General features: G+C 38.1%; 1 protein-coding gene across 1 annotated transcript in view; it reads right to left on the bottom strand.

Annotated features, from left to right (window-relative positions):
* Positions 1-1,478: 1,478 nt before the first annotated feature.
* Positions 1,479-18,883, bottom strand: part of LOC139756986 (little elongation complex subunit 2-like) — a 42,499-nt gene continuing 25,094 nt past the window's right edge. The window contains exons 8-14 of the mRNA XM_071676927.1: positions 17,708-17,858; positions 16,496-17,243; positions 14,054-14,203; positions 11,127-11,262; positions 9,312-9,543; positions 6,721-6,884; positions 1,479-6,513 (exon numbers count right to left, since the gene is read on the bottom strand). Of these exons, the coding sequence (XP_071533028.1) occupies positions 6,392-6,513; positions 6,721-6,884; positions 9,312-9,543; positions 11,127-11,262; positions 14,054-14,203; positions 16,496-17,243; positions 17,708-17,858 (1,703 nt within the window). The 3' untranslated portion in view covers positions 1,479-6,391. The remainder of the gene's footprint in view (positions 6,514-6,720; positions 6,885-9,311; positions 9,544-11,126; positions 11,263-14,053; positions 14,204-16,495; positions 17,244-17,707; positions 17,859-18,883) is intronic.

The raw sequence follows: 18,883 nt of genomic DNA, 5'->3' as shown, positions 1-18,883 counted from the left end.
GATTTGTTTTCTTAATGTTCCTTCCTACTGTTTCAACCTAGTACTTCTACTTAATTCTTTTTTTTTTTTTTTTTTTTTCATACTATTCGCTATTTCCCGCGATAGCGAGGTAGCGTTAAGAACAGAGGACTGGGCCTTTGAGGGAATATCCTCACCAGGACCTCTTCTCTGTTCCTTCTTTTGGAAAATTATAAAAAAAAAAAAAAAAAAAAAAAAAAAACGAGAGGGGAGGATTTCCAGCCCCCCGCTCCCTTCCCTTTTAGTCGCCTTCTACGACACGCAGGGAATACGTGGGAAGTATTCTTTCTCCCCTATCCCCAGGGAATATATACATATATATATATATATATATATACACATATATATATATATACATATATATATATATACATATATATAAATTAGTCGTTTCCCGCGTCAGCAAGGCAGTGCCACGAAAAGAAAAAGGGGCTCATTTGCCAAAAAGTCCACTCGAGCTGTCGCGTACCATGCCCTCTGGCAGTCCCGCCGCGAGGTGACGAGATCTGATCTGGAATTGTTAATCAACTTGCAATGATCATGTGACGCAGTAGCTTACCGAATATTACGTGGTCTATCTACTGACGAGCGAACACAATTAACCAGCTCTAAGGGGCAGAAACCGCAATAATCAATAAAGAAAACAGAAACTGAGACAACACTGCAGCGTAAAACAAAATATTCAAGTTGCCAAGTCGCATGAGAGATGACGAAAGCTTAGAACTCGACTCTATCTAGTAAGCTGAGCTGGAACTTCCTTAGTAACTCCCCAAAAGGAGGGATACATCCTTTGTATAAACGGAGCAACTGTTCTCAAGAAGAATTTACGGAATGCGAAAGGATTTCCACTTTCCTAGAAACTGATAGATGGGAGACATATTGAGGCTAACCTATCAAAAATCACATGAGATAAATCAACCAGAGGGGAAGTGAGTTGCGAGGGTACAAAGTGAGGGAGGAGAAACAAAAGAGAGGAGCCTGGGAATGAGACCCCGATGTCATACCCAGTCACAATCTTACATCACGATTACAACGTTGTATTGTGACAAGTTTCTCAAATATGATGACCAAACATCAGGAAGTGACACAAGAATATCACCGGTCGATCTTGCCAGGCGAAATCCACATTGGAGATCGAGGGGGGGGGGGGGGGGAAACTGTTAGATATTCAAGATATTTAATGAAATGAGTGCTGAGGGGGGACGCAGTTTGGAAATACTGAAAGTCAAAGCAACAGAACAACAGTTGCAAGAGTTAGAATGCCCATCTTACTTTAGGACAGGCTGTACCAAAGTTTCCCAGATAAAGTTTTGTTTCTAAACGACAGTGAAATATCGTTAGAAAAAACATAAGTTGAGGAACACACTCCTTCAAACACCTTGCTTGTCTCTAGGGAGAACGATACTTTCCGGACTCTACGAAAAGATTGTTGGAAAGGTCATTGAATTAGTAGGCTTCTACTTAATGTTCCCATCTAATATTCCTACCAACTTATTCTACCTAATGCTCCTGTGTAATGTTTCTGCCTACTACTCCTCTCTATTGCCAAAAGGCAAGGTTTGCGCACAGTGCTCAACACAGGAAAATCTAGAGTTACAAGGAATGAGTTATGTGAGTTAAGTGTTGTCAAGCATCATGTGTGATAAGGAGAGAATGTATGCTTATGGAAAGAATGGCAACAGTCCACATGTAGGTGAAGCAGAAAGAAAAGACAGCTACCTAGGTCAGAGGAATGTAACTTTTGTCAAAAGCATTCCAAAATGAAGATCAACTGTATTTGCTTTGAATAACAGAAATAACAAAATTTTCCCATTGCAATAAATAACAACTGAGGTCCTGAAAAGAAAGTAAAAATTTTTGATTAAAGTGTAAAATTTCATTACAGAAAAATTATGTAAAAATATCGTTCTCATACAGATAAGTATATATTCATATGTGATCTCACATTTGTTACATATCTTATGCATGATAGCCAGTGATATACACTTCACTGAGAGGACAGAGAGAAGCTCTGGATTTGATTCTAGATGCATAATTAAAAAGTAAGTTACACCAAGATCACCTACAGATTGTCCATATAGGTGCTAACTGGAGTGGCTTGCGGGAAAAATACAACCAAAAGGAGCAATACAAGTCACTGAGCAATCATAAGACTGTAGAAATTATTATAGATAGGAAAAGTATAATGCTATTCAAGAATGTCTATTCAGGTGCACAGGCATTTTCTCAGACTTAGGAAACACAGTGTGAAGATGTGTAGTATACTGGCCTAGGATGCTTTTGATGAGTGCTCTTGAACTGGCAACATGGGGCTGCTTAGCATCCATCTACATCTGAAGCTTTAGTTCTTTTTGCATCATTTAAAGTTCATTCACTGTTAGAAATGTGTTATGTACCCTTTTAGTTGAACACTTCAATTTTGCTTCCACACCCTTTACAATTAGTTCATTATTATGAGTGTAAGAAACAAGAAATCAGTAACGCTTGGGGAAATTTATGCCATTCTAGAAGCATAAGCCCATAAATACTTTATTTTTCTTCATTCAAATTTTTTGCAGCAATCAGAGGTTGTTTTTATGAAAAATAATGCCAAATATGGAAACTCTATGGTTTTTGCATTGATATAAAAGTTGAAAATAGGACCAATTACCATTTCCAAATTTTATGGGATAATTCGCATTCCTTGGGAACACAGCTGAAAATTAAATCTGCAGCTACAGGGTCAATGTACATGAATAAGATGTTAAGAAAAGTTTTTATACTTAGTCGCTGTCTCCCACGTTTGTGAGGTAGCGCAAGGAAACAGACGAAAGAATGGCCCAACCCACCCACATACACATGTATATGCATAAATGCCCACACACGCACATATACATATATACACATGTACACATTCAGACTTGCTGCCTTCATCCATTCCCATTGCCATCCCACAACACATGAAACAGCACCCCCCTCTCCCTGCGTGTGAGCGAGGTAGCACTAGGAAAAGACAACAAAGGTCACATTCGTTCACACTCAGTCTCTAGCTGTCATGTGTAGTGCATTGAAACCACAGCTCCCTTCCCACATCCAGGCCCCACAAAAGTTTCCATGGTTTACCCCAGATGCATCACATGCCCTGGTTCAATCCACTGACAGTACGTGAACCCTGGTATACCACATCGTTCCAATTCACTCTATTCTTTGCATGCCTTTCACCCTCCTGTATTCTCAGGCTCCAAATGCTCAAAATCTATTTCACACCATCCTTTCACCTCCAATTTGGTCTCCCACTTCTCCTCATTCCCTCCACCTCTGACCCATATATCCTCTTTGTCAATCTTTCCTCACTCATTCTTTCCATGTGACCAAACCATTTCAATACACCCTCTTCTGCTCTCTCAACCACACACTTTTTATTACAGGTACACCATCAAATTTCCTGTAACCGATGGTTCGGCACCTCCTTTAGTCCAGACAAAATTACTTGAGGGAACTTGAAATTACCACGGCCACCAGACTAGTTTACTGGGCAGCCACAGATGGTGTTGTGTGTAGGGAACACTTATTTACATTCTTCACAATGCACTTAGTGGTGATACCGCAATTCTGTGAGATTCTTAGCTTATTTTGCTCAAATTTAAACCTAGCTATGGCTTCTAAGACATGTGAGTGTCACTCGTGGTGTCAAATGTAAACATCAGTACATATTGATCCAAGATAAAGTAGAACTATTGAAAAAATGGACTGTGGAGTTTCGGTGCATTAGCTGTGTGACATCTACAGTATTGGTTCATTAACTGTTTATGATATAAAGAAGCAAAGAGAGAAAATATTGAAATTCTAAGCAGACAGCGATTCCAAGAAGCAAATGACGATTGGAAAAACTATGAAAGATGGTAAGAGTATCGAGCACTATCCAGTGTTGATGGAATGGTTTCGACAGCTTTGGAGTGATGGAGTGGACTTGTCAGGTAGCATGATAATGGACCAGGCTAAGTTGTTCCATAAAGAACTTAAATTACATGAGCATGACTATAGCAAAGGATGGTTTCAAAGATTCAAGAAGCATCATGGAATTTTCATTAATGAAGTGTGCGGAGAAAAGTGGTCTGCAAACCATGAAGGAGCTGCCGAGTATATGGAAGAATTTGGGAAGCTTGTAGCTGACGAGCACCTCAGTTCTGAGCAGGTGCATTTTTCTGGCGATGCACACCTAAGAAAACACTAACAACAGAAGATGAAGACGACCCCACTGGATTCAAACAATTTAAGGATAGACTTACCATCTTAGGGTGCTCAAACATTTAACATTTGTTTGATTTAAATTTCTAGCAGTCCATGCTATACTTTAGACACATGGGAGATGTATAATTAGTGGGTTAGAGGTGTGATGATGAATTATTATTATGTGACCGTGACCACAGTTGGTCTGGCAAAATGGTTAATCCGGCAAGGCTTTAGAACCATGAGTGCCAGAAAATCAGTGGTGTACCTGTACCACACATCTCTCTTACCCTTCGCCCTCTCCCCCACCCTGTGACTCAATTCCACTTCCATGGTTCTATCCGCTGCTAAATCCACTCCTAGATATCTAAAACACTTCATTTCTTCCAGTTCTTCTCCATTCACATTTACCTCCCAATTAACTTGTCCCTCAATCCTACTGAACCTTGCTCTTATTCACATTTACTCTCAGCTTTCTTCTTTCAGACACTTTACCAAACTCAGTTACCAACTTCTGCAGTTTCTCACCTGAATCAAGCACCAGTGCTGTACCATCAGCGAACTACAACTGACTCATTTCCCAAGCCCTCTCATGGACAACAGACTGCATACTTACCCCTCTCTCCAAAACTCTTGCACTCACCTCTAACAACCCCGTCCATAAACAAATTAAACAACCATGGAGAATCACGCACCCCTGCCACAAACCAACATTCACTGGAACCAATCACTTTTCTCTCTTCCTACTCATACACATGCCTTGCATCCTTGATACAAACTTTTCATTACTTTTAGCAACTCACCTCCCACACCATATACTCTTAATACCTTCCACAAAGCATCTCTATCAACTCTATCATATGCCTTCTCCAGATCCATAAATGCTACATACAAATCCATTTTTCTAAGAATTTCTCACATACATTCTTCATAGCAAACACCTAATCCACACATCCTCAACCACTTCTAAAACCACACTACTCTTCCCCAATTTGATGCTATGTACATGCCTTTACCCTCTCAATCAATACCCTCCCATATAATTTCCCTGGAATACTTAACAAACTTATACCTCTGTAATTTGAACACTCACCTTTATCTCCTTTGCCTTTGTACATTGACACTATGCATGCATTCCGCCAATCCTCAGGCACTTAACCATGAGCCATACATACAATGAACATCCTTACCAACCAGTCAGTAACACATCACCCCTCTTTTAACGTATTCCACTGAAATACCATCCAAACCAGCTGCCTGGCCAGCTTTCATCTTCTGCAAAGCTTTCACCACATCTCTGAAAACCAAACCATTCTCCCTGACCCTCTCGCTTCGCACACTACCTCGACCAAAACACCCTATATCTGCAACTCTATCATAAAACATATTCAACAATCCTTGAAAATACTCACTCCATCTCCTCACTTCACCACTACTCTTTATACCTCCCCCATTAGCTCCCTTCACCAATGTTCCTATTTGTTCTCTTGTCTTACCAACTTTATTTACCTCCATCCAAAATGTCTTTTTATTCTCCCAAAAATTTAATGATACTCTCTCACCCCAACTCTCATTTGCCCTCTTTTTCACCTCTAGCACCTTTCTTAAGAAAAGGTTTTACTAAATACAAGACCTAGGTTATAGCAGGCGTATCAAGTTTGTTACCCTACTTCAGGGCAAACACTGATCTACTGGTGAAGGTCCACAGGCAGATAACAAACCTGTCCCAAAAGTAAGCTACTGGAAAAGGGGAGCAGCAATGGAATTACCAGGATTAAGAGAATGAAAGAGGGTAGACAAGACAAAACCATGCAAATTCCTGAGTACACCGAAGAGGTAAGTAATGAGCACTTCTTCAAAATTAGAAATGACAGATTGATGAAAGGACAATAAGGAAACCAAGATGTAATCCTGAAATAACAAATTTGTGAAGACATGAAACAAGAAACTATAAAGGCAGACAGTAAAATTAGGTTTAAAGTATCATAAGGTAACTTCAAATGCTTACCATTAGCAATTTTATGCATAAATAAACACAGACTTAAAAAAATAATTTATTCCTTTCTTTGAAAATAATTAAATATTCAGTTAACCTAATATGTTCGACAACTATTGATGTGAACTTGATACTTATTCCTTTCTCTCTACTATTGTGGAGTTCCTCTTATGATTTAATTAATTCTTGAGCTTCATCATCCTTTTGTTTATCAAGCTCTTCTAACCTTTTCTTACTCTTTGCTCTCTCCTTAATCCTTCTTTTTTCAGCTTTGGTCAGCTTTTTGGTAGCTGTTGTGAAAAAATACATAAAGTGAGTAATATGACTGCCACATCTGCATTAAACATGAAATGATCAGGATACATGAGTCATCCACACTTCCTGGTATTACCTCATCTGATGCATTATATCACAAAAGATTAAACTTTACAGAATTATTTTTTCATATATGAGTGAAAGAAACAAAATCACATTAAGGCAAATATAAGACTACTTACGATTGTCCATTGGGAAGGTTGCAGGAATTTTGTGGTGCCTGAGATGGAAAGGTGTAAGGACATGAGTGTCAATGGCGAGCCAAGGAGGTGTTGTGTATGTGCGAGTATATGCAGTAGCAGTTGAATATGATGCATGGAGATTGAATGTCTGCAGATGAGTTTGCCTGAAATACCACAAGAATATATGGAACAGTTTCATAACATTTTGAAGTATAGGTGTAAGGAATTTAAAGGGGCCTGATGAATATGAAAATATTACAATACATTCTAAGATATATGAAGAGTGCATTTAACCTTTTAATTGCTTTGAGCCATGATCATGGTGCTACACTGTAGAGTGTTATAAGCCATGATTGCAGCTTTGGTATTTCACGACTCATATTAAATGCCCAAGTTATGCATAATCACCCACAGATGTCACTAGCAGTCTAACAACACAGCTGGAAAAATGGTAACACATCACAGTCAACCATAAACCTTGAAAGAATATGTATCTATGCCAGCATTGCAGAAAGGTAGATTTAAACAGCAATAAATGTAGACAATTTTAGAGTAAAAGATATAATTCCTCATACATTAAAATTTATATTCTTCATGAAAATATGATTATTTTTTCATCTGGAGAGTGTCTGGTCCAAGTAAATGGTAAGTAAATGTGTAAGCAATGCATTTAAAATATATGAAAAATACAAAAGTGATACACATAAGTGAAATCACGCCTGGAAAAAAACTATAAAGTGAGTAACGCGCAGAATGAAATCAAACCTAGAGAAAACTATAATCATTATGCACTTAGGATAACGAGGATCCTCATGTTTCATCCCACCACCCACCCACACCAATAAGGAGGGAAATGTACTACTTTTTTGAAAAATTTTCACTATAGGTACTCCACAGATTTCCCGGCACTCTTGGTTCCAAAGCCTTGCTGGATTAACTATTTTGACGGACTAACCGTGGTCACATAATAATAATTCATCAACACACCTCGAACCCACTAATTATACATGTCCCATGTGTCTAAAGTACACCATGGACTGCTAGAAATTTAAATTAAACAAATATTAAATGTTGTAATTTAAGTCCTTTATGGAACAACTTAGCCTGGTCCATTGTCATACCTGACAAGTCCACTTCATCACTTCCATGCTGTTGAAACCATTCCATCATCACTCGATCATGCTCAGTACTCTTACCATCTTTCAATGTTTTTCTAATCGTCATTTGCTTCTTGGAATCGCTGTCTGCATAGAATTTCAACATTTTCTCCCTTTGCTTCTTTATATCATAAAAAGTTGATGAACCAATACTGTAGATGTCACACAGCTAATGCACTGAAACACCATGGTCCATTTTTTCAACAGTTCTACTTCATCTTGGATTGATATGGACTAGTGTTTACATCTGACACCACAACTGACATTCTCATATGTCTTAAAAAGTCATAGCTAGGGTTAGATTTAAGCAAAATAAGCTAAGAATCTAACAGAATAGTGGTATCACTACCAACAAGTGCATGTAGAGAATGCAAATAAGCACACCCTACACACAATGCCATCTGTGGCCACCCAGTAAACTAGTCTGGTGGCTGAGGTAATTTCAAGTTACCTCACATAATTTTGTCATGACTAAAGGAGGTGCCGAACCATCAGTTGCCGGAAATTCAGTGGTGTACCTGTATCTGTCTATCTACATCTCTGACACCCATTCCCTTTGGGAACTCCCTCAAGGGGGTGGCCATGGCAAAAGATTCTCTAGACTCATTTGCCATGGCCACCCTCTTGAGGGAGTTCGAGGGGGGAATGGGTAACAAAGATATACTGACAGGACAAAGGCAAGTGTTCAAATTATATAAGATTGTTGAGTGTATGTTAGAGTGCTGATTCAAAGAGTAGTAGCATGCAAAGAGCATCAGACTGAGAAGGATTAATGTGGTTTCAGCAGTGGGAGACGATATGTGAATCAAGTGTATGCTTTGAAGGACGTGTGTGAGAAATACTTAGTGAAACAGTAGATTTGAAGGTGGCATTCATGGACCTGGAGAAATCATATGACAAGGTTGATAGAGATACTTGTGGAAGGTGTTAAGAATATAAGATGTGAGATTAAAGCCACATGAAGCAGAGTTTTTACCAAAAGAGTATGGCACGTTTGTGAGCAGGTACAGAGAAGGATGAGAGGTTTTAGGTGAAGATGGGTCTATGGTAGGGGTATGTGATGTCACTATGACTGGTTGACTTGTTTGTGGATAGGGCAGTGAGGAAGGAAATTGCAAGGGTCCCATGTATGTCTCATCATTATAGATGACCATCAGAAATGATGTTTTTCTTGCAAGTTAGCCTCAAGTTTACTCAAAATGGATATAAGACATGGCTTATTGTATATAACAGGAACTAAAGAATATGTGGGGACCAAGCAATAAGCAAAATACAATCTTTATACCAATGATAAATATCCATATTTCAACAAGGAAACCTTAATCTTTATATTTCAATAGGATGCCTAGCCAAAAGCAAAAACATAATTCAGTTTCAGTACTGCAAGTGATTATTATCTTGTTTGGGTTCAGTGCATGAATTATGAGAACTCACTTGTCTGAGTCTGCAGCCTTCATAAGTTTAATAAAGGCCTCTGTCTTCAGGTCATGATGAAGGATATAATGTCCAGTTGATAAGCCAGAAACAGCAGAAAACACAGAGTACATTGTTGCAAGTGGTTGATGGGGTAAGAAGCCAATATGTGGCTGCTTCCCTTCTTTTAAGACAGCTGCTAAATCCCTTTCTTCTGTCAAAAGGATCTCACCTGAAGTCTCACACACACGTACTGAAAGTATGCACATTACAATGAATAGTTCAACATATAATGATCAATGACTTGACACTCTTCCAAAAATATTTGTACAAAATTCCTAGTGCATAAACGTTTTATAAGTAATTTCTTTGACATGAATTTTGTCATAGAAATTATATATGCAGACTAATGGGAGGTTCTGTTGCACTTATCAATCAAAACATATCACTAGCTACGAGAAACTGTTTCATAAATCAACCATAAATTCACAACACATTGGTCCATGTCATAGCAGAATTCATATCAAGATTTAAAGCTCATGAATTATGTACCTATTGACAATACATTGGAAAAGTGTGTTAAACACATCAGTAATATGGGGACAATATGGGAGATAGTCTTAAACTAAAGATGTGTACAGCAAACTTATATTCTTGCTATATCACTTAGACACAAAACAATAAAGAAATTGAAAGACAATAAGAATAAAAAAGGTATGAGATAAACTGAAATGTAATTAAATAGTATGAAAGACTTGATACTTTCTTGACAAAGTAAAAACATGAAAAAACACAAAACCCATGATTCTCTGAGTGAAAAAAAAAAGAGAAACTGGAAAACCATCATGATTACCTGCTCCAATGTAGGTAACCTTTGAGTAAATGGTCATTTCCATGGTTAATGGATTCCATCTGTAAGTGGCACACTTTGAGTGAAAAAGCTGTATCATCGATAACAGGTGGAAAGGAATAAAGCATGGTCGAGGACTTTCCCACCCTAAAGGAGTCCATCTGATCCTGCTCACACATGGATCACAGCCTTGAAGATGCAGAGTCCCTTGAAAGGGACCCTGTGGTTACACAATAATAAAATCATGGGACACAAAAAGCTTCACTAAGAATATATATACTTGTAAAGTGAAAGCTCTAATCACGAACAAGTCCTCAACAGGACTCATTTGATGTTTTGCATGTACTTAGTATATCAAACATCCTTGGCAACCCTAAATCATAATGAAGTGAGAAATGTAGGTGATTCTGTCTTTAAACAAATGTAAGTGATTTTGTCTTTAAACCCTGGTAAGTGTATTTACAGTTTATCCTGCAAAAGATTAGGTTTTTAATACTCAGCATCAATCTACTTTATGATAGGAACACATGAGTAATGTCAGTTAGAATTAGATTTGCCTATGACTGTAAGTAACAGGTTTGGTTAATACGGACTACTTAGCTCTATTCTTTTGGGGTTTTAATGGGATTCATGGCTTGAATTTAAAAATCACATACCATGCATAAATCTTGGGGGAATAAATGACAAGTGTAATAGAAAAGCCCACTGGTAAAGAACAAACCTCAGACAAGCCTTAATAGGTGCCAGTAAATGCATAGAGGTGTCTTAGTTTTCTCTGCAGTTATGCAATTCAACACAAGAAAAATCTATAGTGGTACACAACAGATACAGTGAAAGAAAGTAATCAGTTTCTTTGCATAAGTGGGACAGATGGTCATATTATCATGAGGCACAGTTAACTTTCCTACAAAAGTAAACCTGCTGGACCATCAGAGTTAGGGTAGATTTCAATGATGATAATCGTATATGACGGCAGATCAATATACCTTGAAGAAGCGTGGTATTTGGTCGAACCAGGAGTTGAATCCATTGCTCTGTGATTTCTGATAAAGTGTTGACTTCACATCCAAAATATGCTTGATTTTCAGGTTTTGGATAAACAATGTAAGGTTTGGATGTCATCTGCAAAGATAGTATAAAGGAAAAAAATCAATTCTCATTCATATTTCATTTCATCTGAAAAACTCACTACATTAAATCTCCACACTGTTAACATGAAACAAATGAACAAAAAAGTTACTGCATGAAGTACAATTTTCAGTAAATGGCTTGGTAGTAAATCCTAAATCTTCAAACTTCCTATTCATGACATATTGCTTTTTAGCACCTTGGCTCATCTCTTGCAATCATATGCTCTTCCACTGTTCTTCCACTTTGGTCTATTACCTAATACTTTATCAGTCTTATATACTGTCAGTTTTCCCAAATCCAGTTTCTGCCCACAAACATATGACCTTCATATGATCTTTCATTACCTTTTCCTCTCCCTAATCTATATATCTCTTGACACCAGGGACTACAACCATTAAGAACTGAAACCAAAGTAACATAAACAGTCGGGGCTACTCACTGGCAATACCAATTGTATTGTTTGCCAATACTATGGTACATAAATTTAATTTGTCTAAATGCAAAGCAATGAAGCTTGAACACAGTAAAATGAGCATGGGTTATGGTTATCATCTTGCTTAAAAGCAAATTATGGTCATCTGCATTATAGGGATTGGGAGCCTGACACTACCTGGCTAATACAATACATATGAGCATCCAAATTTTCTGCTGTAGTGTTAACAGGAATGTATCTTTCTCAAGTAATCATTTTATCACAATAAAAACCTTGGATATATTTTTATTTATATATTTATTACACTTTGTCGCTATCTCCCGCGTTAGTGAGGCAGTGCAAGGAAACAGACGAAAGAATGGCCCAACCCACCCACATACACGTGTATATATATACACGTCCACACACAGCACATATACATACCTATACATCTCAATGTATACATATATATATACACCCACAGACATACATACATACACATGCACATAATTCATACTGTCTGCCCTTATTCATTCCTGTCGCCATCCCGCCACACATGAAATAAAAAAACCCCTCCCCCGCATGTGTGCGAGGTAGCACTAGGTAAAAGACAACAAAGGCCACATTCCTTCACACTCAGTCTCTAGCTGTCATGTATAATGCACCGACACCACAACTCCCTTTCCATATCCAGGCCCCACAAAACTTTCCATGGTTTACCCCAGACGCTTCACATGCCCTGATTCAATCCAATGACAGCATGTCGACCCCACTATATATATATATATATATATATATATATATATATATATATATATATATATACCTCCAATTTGGTCTCCCACTTCTCCTCGTTCCCTCCACCTCTGACACATATATCCTCTTTGTCAATCTTTCCTTACTCATTCTCTCCATGTGACCAAACCACTTCAAAACACCCTCTACTGTTCTCTCAACCACACTCTTTTTATTACCACACATCTCTCTTACCCTATCATTACTTACTTGATCAAACCACCTCACACCACATACTGTCCTCAAACATCTCATTTCTCGCACATCCACTCTCCTCCGCACAACTCTATCTATAGCCCACGCCTCACAACCATATAACATTGTTGGAACCACTATTCCTTCAAACATACCCATTTTTGCTTTCCAAGATAGCGTTCTTGGCTTCCACACACTTCTCAATGCTCCCAGAACTTTCGCCCCCTCCCCCACCCTATGATTCACTTCTGCTACTATGGTTCCATCCGCTGCAAAATCTACTCCCAGATATCTAAAACACTTCACTTCCTCCAGTTTTTCTCCATTCAAATTCCCTCCCAATTGACTTGTCCCTCAACCCTACTGTACCTAATAACCTTGCTCTTATTCACATTTACTCTTAGCTTTCTTCTTTCACACCCTTTACCAAACTCAGTCACCAGCTTCTGCAGTTTCTCACCCGAATCAGCCACTAGTGCTGTATCATCAGCAAACAACAGCTGACTCACTTCCCAAGCTCTCTCATCCACAGCTGACTGCATACTTGTGTGTGTGTGTGTGTGCACATACATAAGAATAAAAACTTGGTACATATACATACAAGGTTAAGAGATACGGCAACATGAGTGTGAAACCCTCTCCTCAGAACACAAAACAGTAATCACAGTGTGCAATGATCTTGGAGTAGGCATTTGAAAGCTCACTGGTACAGAGTAACATTCTTGTATCAGTTTCTTCTATGGAGGAAAGATACTACACCATCACAGCACCAATGTTGTTTCAGGATCTCATTATCTTGCTAACAGCAATCCATTCAGCAAACTGTATACATTTGTTCTGATGGAGAAGAGTTTGCGTACTAGAAGCAGGACAGTTACTCACACATGTAGCCAGAGCAGCTTTGTCTGCAGAACCTTTAATGAGAGCCTAACATCAGACACTGGGAGTAATCTCACCAGCACCTCAGTATTCACATTCCATATTCTGTACTGATCCTTCTCTCTTACATTTATCAAATACCACAGTTAAAGTATCTGTGCCAAAATCCTGATTTTATATAAGTATCATTTCCTTCATTTTGTGTGCTGCTAAGACATCAACCATTCTGAACTGGGAACTGTTTACTAAATCACTACTATTCCATCATGTCATGTGCAATGCCCCCAAGTAATCATAATTACCACTGGAAAAGCTACAAAGGACTGAGATGCACTATTATTTTTCAAGCTTCCATTCCCAAGTCTATCAACTTCAGTCTCTCTATATGTTTGTGTTGGGAATAACAATAATTTCAAAAATTGCAAAAGACTCAGAACTATTAAATAAATTCACTGCTGCAATTCAGAAATAAAACGTAAAGTAAAGATTACTTATCCATACCTTTTGAGATTTAAACCTAGACAGACCATGAAGATTATGCCGAACTATGATGCGCAAAGCCTGTGAGTTGTTAGGTTGTGAGCTGTTAAAACCCAAAGAAAACAGCTGATAGTGTACATTGATGCCAGACCAAACAGGACAATTTTTTGCCTGGAAGAAAAAAGTTTCTGTTATTCTTATTTACATATGGAAGATCCTGATTTCCCTACTAAAACTTGTATATATCATTTCTATTAGGAACATTAGGTAGACAAATTTGGTTGAAGTAGTTGGTAGGGATAATAGATAGGAGTATTAAGCAGGTAGTAGGATGGAACAACAGGCAGACACATTGAGTAAAAGTAGTTGGTAGGAATATCAGGTAAGAGCCTTTGGAAACACTGCTCTTGAGTTATCCTCTGCCAATGGCCTGTCAAGGCTGAGGCACTAAAGGCTATGAAGCACCACTGGAGCTCACCAATTATGGTGACTTTTGCAATGGCCACCCCTTTGAGGGAGACAGATAAATACTTTTAACCACAAATACTTCCTATGCTGTACTTTCATCTAACCTTTATTCATATTCATATTTTCTACCTATTCTTGTCAAACATATATCTTTTCAGCAATTAACTGCCTATATAATAATCACTTGCATGTCCAAATCCAGTGTACATATTTACCTTTATTCACCATTCACTTCATAGCCTTGCATCTCCAAATAATTCTATTCTCTTTTTACTTAATCTTAAAATGCCAAACTGTTTACACTCCTCAACTTGCAATTAAAATCTACATTTCCTTAACATTCCCAATCATGTGGTCACAGCCCTGAGCGGTGCTGCCAAGCATTTTTCTTGGGGTCGTGAAGCCATCCAGAACTCTTTAAGGCTATTAAATTATACATGGTCTAATGTTAAAGTCGGTGGCCCTCCTGTATCTATAAGTTCTAATGTTAAATCATTAGCTTTCCTGTATCTGCATATATTTTGATAATGTCAAATGTAAGGTATTCTGCTTTGCTGCTACATTCAGTAGCCACTGTTCCCTCAGTTACCCTAAATTATTGATTCTAGTAAACACTAAATCATAGATGAGCTGTTTTATCTTTGGGTGATTGGGTGGGGTGGCAATAACTTTGAAAACTATGATGGATCTTCAGAGAAGAAAGGTGGGAACTATAAAATGTAAATCTTGAAATTTATGAAAATGTTCTCTTTGAAGTGGTGTTCTCCAAGTTCTCTCTGAGAATATCAAGATCTAATCCTCTTGAGGAAAGCTGGCTTTCTCCACCCATCACTCTTATCAAACTAGACAGTGGTCTGCTTCCTCATTCCAGGCTTACCCTTGGCCAATGATAGACTATACTATCAGATAGATGACATCATTAAAGCTACAGAAAGCTCACTCTCTGAAGGCTGCAGACATAAACTCAAAATTGGTCACAGTTGGTACGGAGCAAAATTAAAAAAAAAAGTGAGAAGCTGGAGCAGGGCAGAGAGACTTGGAAAAAATGCCCTCAGGAAACTGCCTCTCAGACCAAAGTTTTCCAAATTTCAGAACCTACATATCTCTTCTACTGTTTGTCCTGCAGGCATGAGAGAATATCCATACGTAGGAGAAGGGTTTAGAGAAAGATGAAGACTAAGCCAAAAGGACAACAGGTCCCTTTCACGGTGAATCCTGGGTACATGATGAGTGGCGTTGCTGGAGTCCCTAGCACCAAGGTTATGTGTCCCACTTGAGGCTTCCCACTTCAGCTTTTACAATATTACTTCCTGAGGAATCATTGGCTGCCAAGGAACCACAAATATTCGACAACTACACTATGAAAGTGATCCTACCATTACAAAATCACCTCCATATGTTCAGCACTCAATTTCTTAAAAAAAGCACTATACCCCTCACAACCAAACCTCTTTATAACTAACCTTGAACCCACAATTAGAATTAAAAAGCTGTAATTTTCCTGACAATATCAACACCCTATACTCACAAGTCTCCCCAACCTCCAACAAATGTAACAGTAACAAAATATATACATTCCTTGATGACCTGATAAGCACTAAACGGCCTTCCTAAACCAGTCTCAAACACCATCCCACCAGACATACACCAATCAGAAACCACACTTCCCAAACATACCAGAGTTACAATTTACCATCTATGATCTGGACATCAGCCATCCCTACAACACTACTGGTCATCAGGTATGTACAGCACAAAATGGTTTGATGCCATTTGTTGGCTGGTTTGGTCAATATGACAGTGGTTTACTTACACTGCATACTCGACCACTAACCATTGGTAATTAGTCATCGGTAACAAAAGAGCCAATGTACTTAACTAGATGGGACTCTTTTTGTATGATATGTCAACTAATGCAAACTGAACAATAGCAGAGAGCATGATGTATCCTCAGCATAACATCTGTCTTTGAAAATAAAATCTTATGCTACAAACCTGAATATGTTCTTGCCAGTCTGTATGTAATGTGTTTGACCATGGTCTTTGAAAACTGACAAACTCGGATGTTTCCTTTTTCTCTAATTTCGTGGGAGAACCTGCCACCTGTGTGGGTTTCAAAAAAGAATCTTGCATGTCAAGCAGACTCTCCAAGACACCGCCACATTCAGAGTCTGAGGGTCTTACATCTTGTGGTTTATTAATGGTATTAGTAGGTGGAGGATCCGGTTTCATATTACTGGTACTTTTTTCACTTTTAGACAGGGTCACATTTTGAGGTTTATCATTGCTACATGTCACTACTTTCTTCAATGGGCTGGTTGTCTTAGACTTTCCTGGTGAACCAGTCCCTTGTCCAGTCTTCAATGCTTTGTTTTTCTTTGGTTTCAGTGATTTAATATCATCATTACTGGAACTGATGTCCTTATTCAATCTTTTTTCTCGTCTTTTAGGATGTTTCTGCTCTTTACTTTCTTCTGCTAACAAATCAGTAGAGTTTTCCTTAGTTGAAATAATATGTTTTCCTTTATTACAATGTTCTTTTTGTTCTATTTCTCCTTTCTTTGGTGTTTTAGACATCTTAGAAGAACTATTTAGGTCAAACCCAAAGATGTCATGATCAGCTGTTGAAGTGAAGTCAAGAAAATCATCATCATATTCTGCCTGCTCTTTGTCGTCTCCTATTGTGGTATCACCACCTTCTGTATCCAGCTTTTCATATCTGAAGACCACAGGAGATTTCATCCTGAAACAAATATACTAAATTAACAACAAATGCATTTATCCATTTCTGTACAATCATCTATTTCCACTCTAGAATTATGAGAATACCTGCATAATTCAATGATCCAAAGCCTTTTGATGCATTTGCTTAGTTTTGAACTCTGATTTGCTGAAAAAGTCTTAAATACTTCTGATGGCCAAATACTCTACTCCTATTTGTAATTACCAATTTGTGAATACCAAACTGTACAGTGAAGAGAAGTTCTACAGTTAAGGAGCTGAGGCCACAATGTCAAAGTGTAACAAGATGAAGTTGAGAAACCATCCTAACCTGATGCTTCTTATGACAACAAAGTAATAAGGGATTTCTATGAAGCTATGCCTCCAGATGTCTCAAGTGCAATTACAAGAAGAGGAAGTCTGCAAGGATGAATACAACAAAAGAACAACAAATCTGCAGATATAATTCTCAGGTACATATCTCACCTGAAATAAGCAAATCGTCTAATCTCTGTCAATGATGCCAGAGCAGATTTCTTGTAAAATAGTTGCTTTTTTTCCAAAGGGGTCCATACTTTTTTGGGCATTGGCTTGTCAATAAAAACAACTCTGTGGCTACTTTCCTTTCCATCAACATCTGTTGAAAAAATGTACAGTATAACTATGGGAGGAGAAAACATTCCATATGAACAACCAGTAATTGTGATGCAAACATGGGCTGCTTAGGGTCGAGTGCATAAGTTCGAATCTTGGTTGCTGCAGTCGGTCCACAGTCAACCCAGCTGTTCATCCACTGGAGGTTGGGTATATATAAGGTTTGGTGAATGTGTTTGATGATAAGAGTGGCAGATACAGGGTGGTTTGGTCGGGGTGGTGTGCAAAGTGAGAGGGTCAGGAAGAATGGCTTGGTAATGAGAGAAGAGGTAGTGAAAGCTTTGCAGAAGATGAAATCCCTTAAGGTGGTGGGTTTAAATGGTACTGCAGTGGAGTATATACATGTGTATGAGGGTGGGTTGGGCCATTCTTTCGTCTGTTTCCTTGCACTACCTCGCTAACGCGGAAGACAACGACAAAGTATAATAAATATATGTCTGTGTATGTATATACATGTAGATGTTGAAATGTAGAGATATGCATATGTGCATGTGGGGACGTGTATGTATATACATGGGTATATACTTTCGCCTATTTCTTTGCACTACCTCGCTGACGCGGGAGACAGCAACAAAGTATAATAAATAAATATTCTGAGTTTTGATGATACTCAATTGATACTGACATCATTAGAGCTCTTTCCTGCCAATTATATTAAAGAACAATTTGTGAGTATGCAAGTCAGGCAATATGCTTCTAATAAACCTTAAAATGTACCAAAGATCACTCATATCAGAAGTAAAATTATGGAGAATATGAACCATCTGTTTAGCGTCTGGATGAGAGATCAGGATCAGTGTAACATGCCTGTGTACTTAATGTATTGTATTTTTACTTAAAACCCTCTTTTTGAAGTTAAATTTCTCATCTAAATACTTAGATTAAAACTATATCTGCACTTTCCAGTAAGCTTCTTGGCATTACATTAATATATTTGCATGAAAATTATGATGAAAAATCTCTCAGAATGTAACCTCCTTTTATTCCACTTGGTCCTATGGTAAAATG

Source organism: Panulirus ornatus, chromosome 24 (genome assembly GCF_036320965.1).
Source record: "Panulirus ornatus isolate Po-2019 chromosome 24, ASM3632096v1, whole genome shotgun sequence".
NCBI lineage: Eukaryota > Metazoa > Arthropoda > Malacostraca > Decapoda > Palinuridae > Panulirus > Panulirus ornatus.
This window is presented reverse-complemented; position numbering and strand designations above follow the sequence as displayed.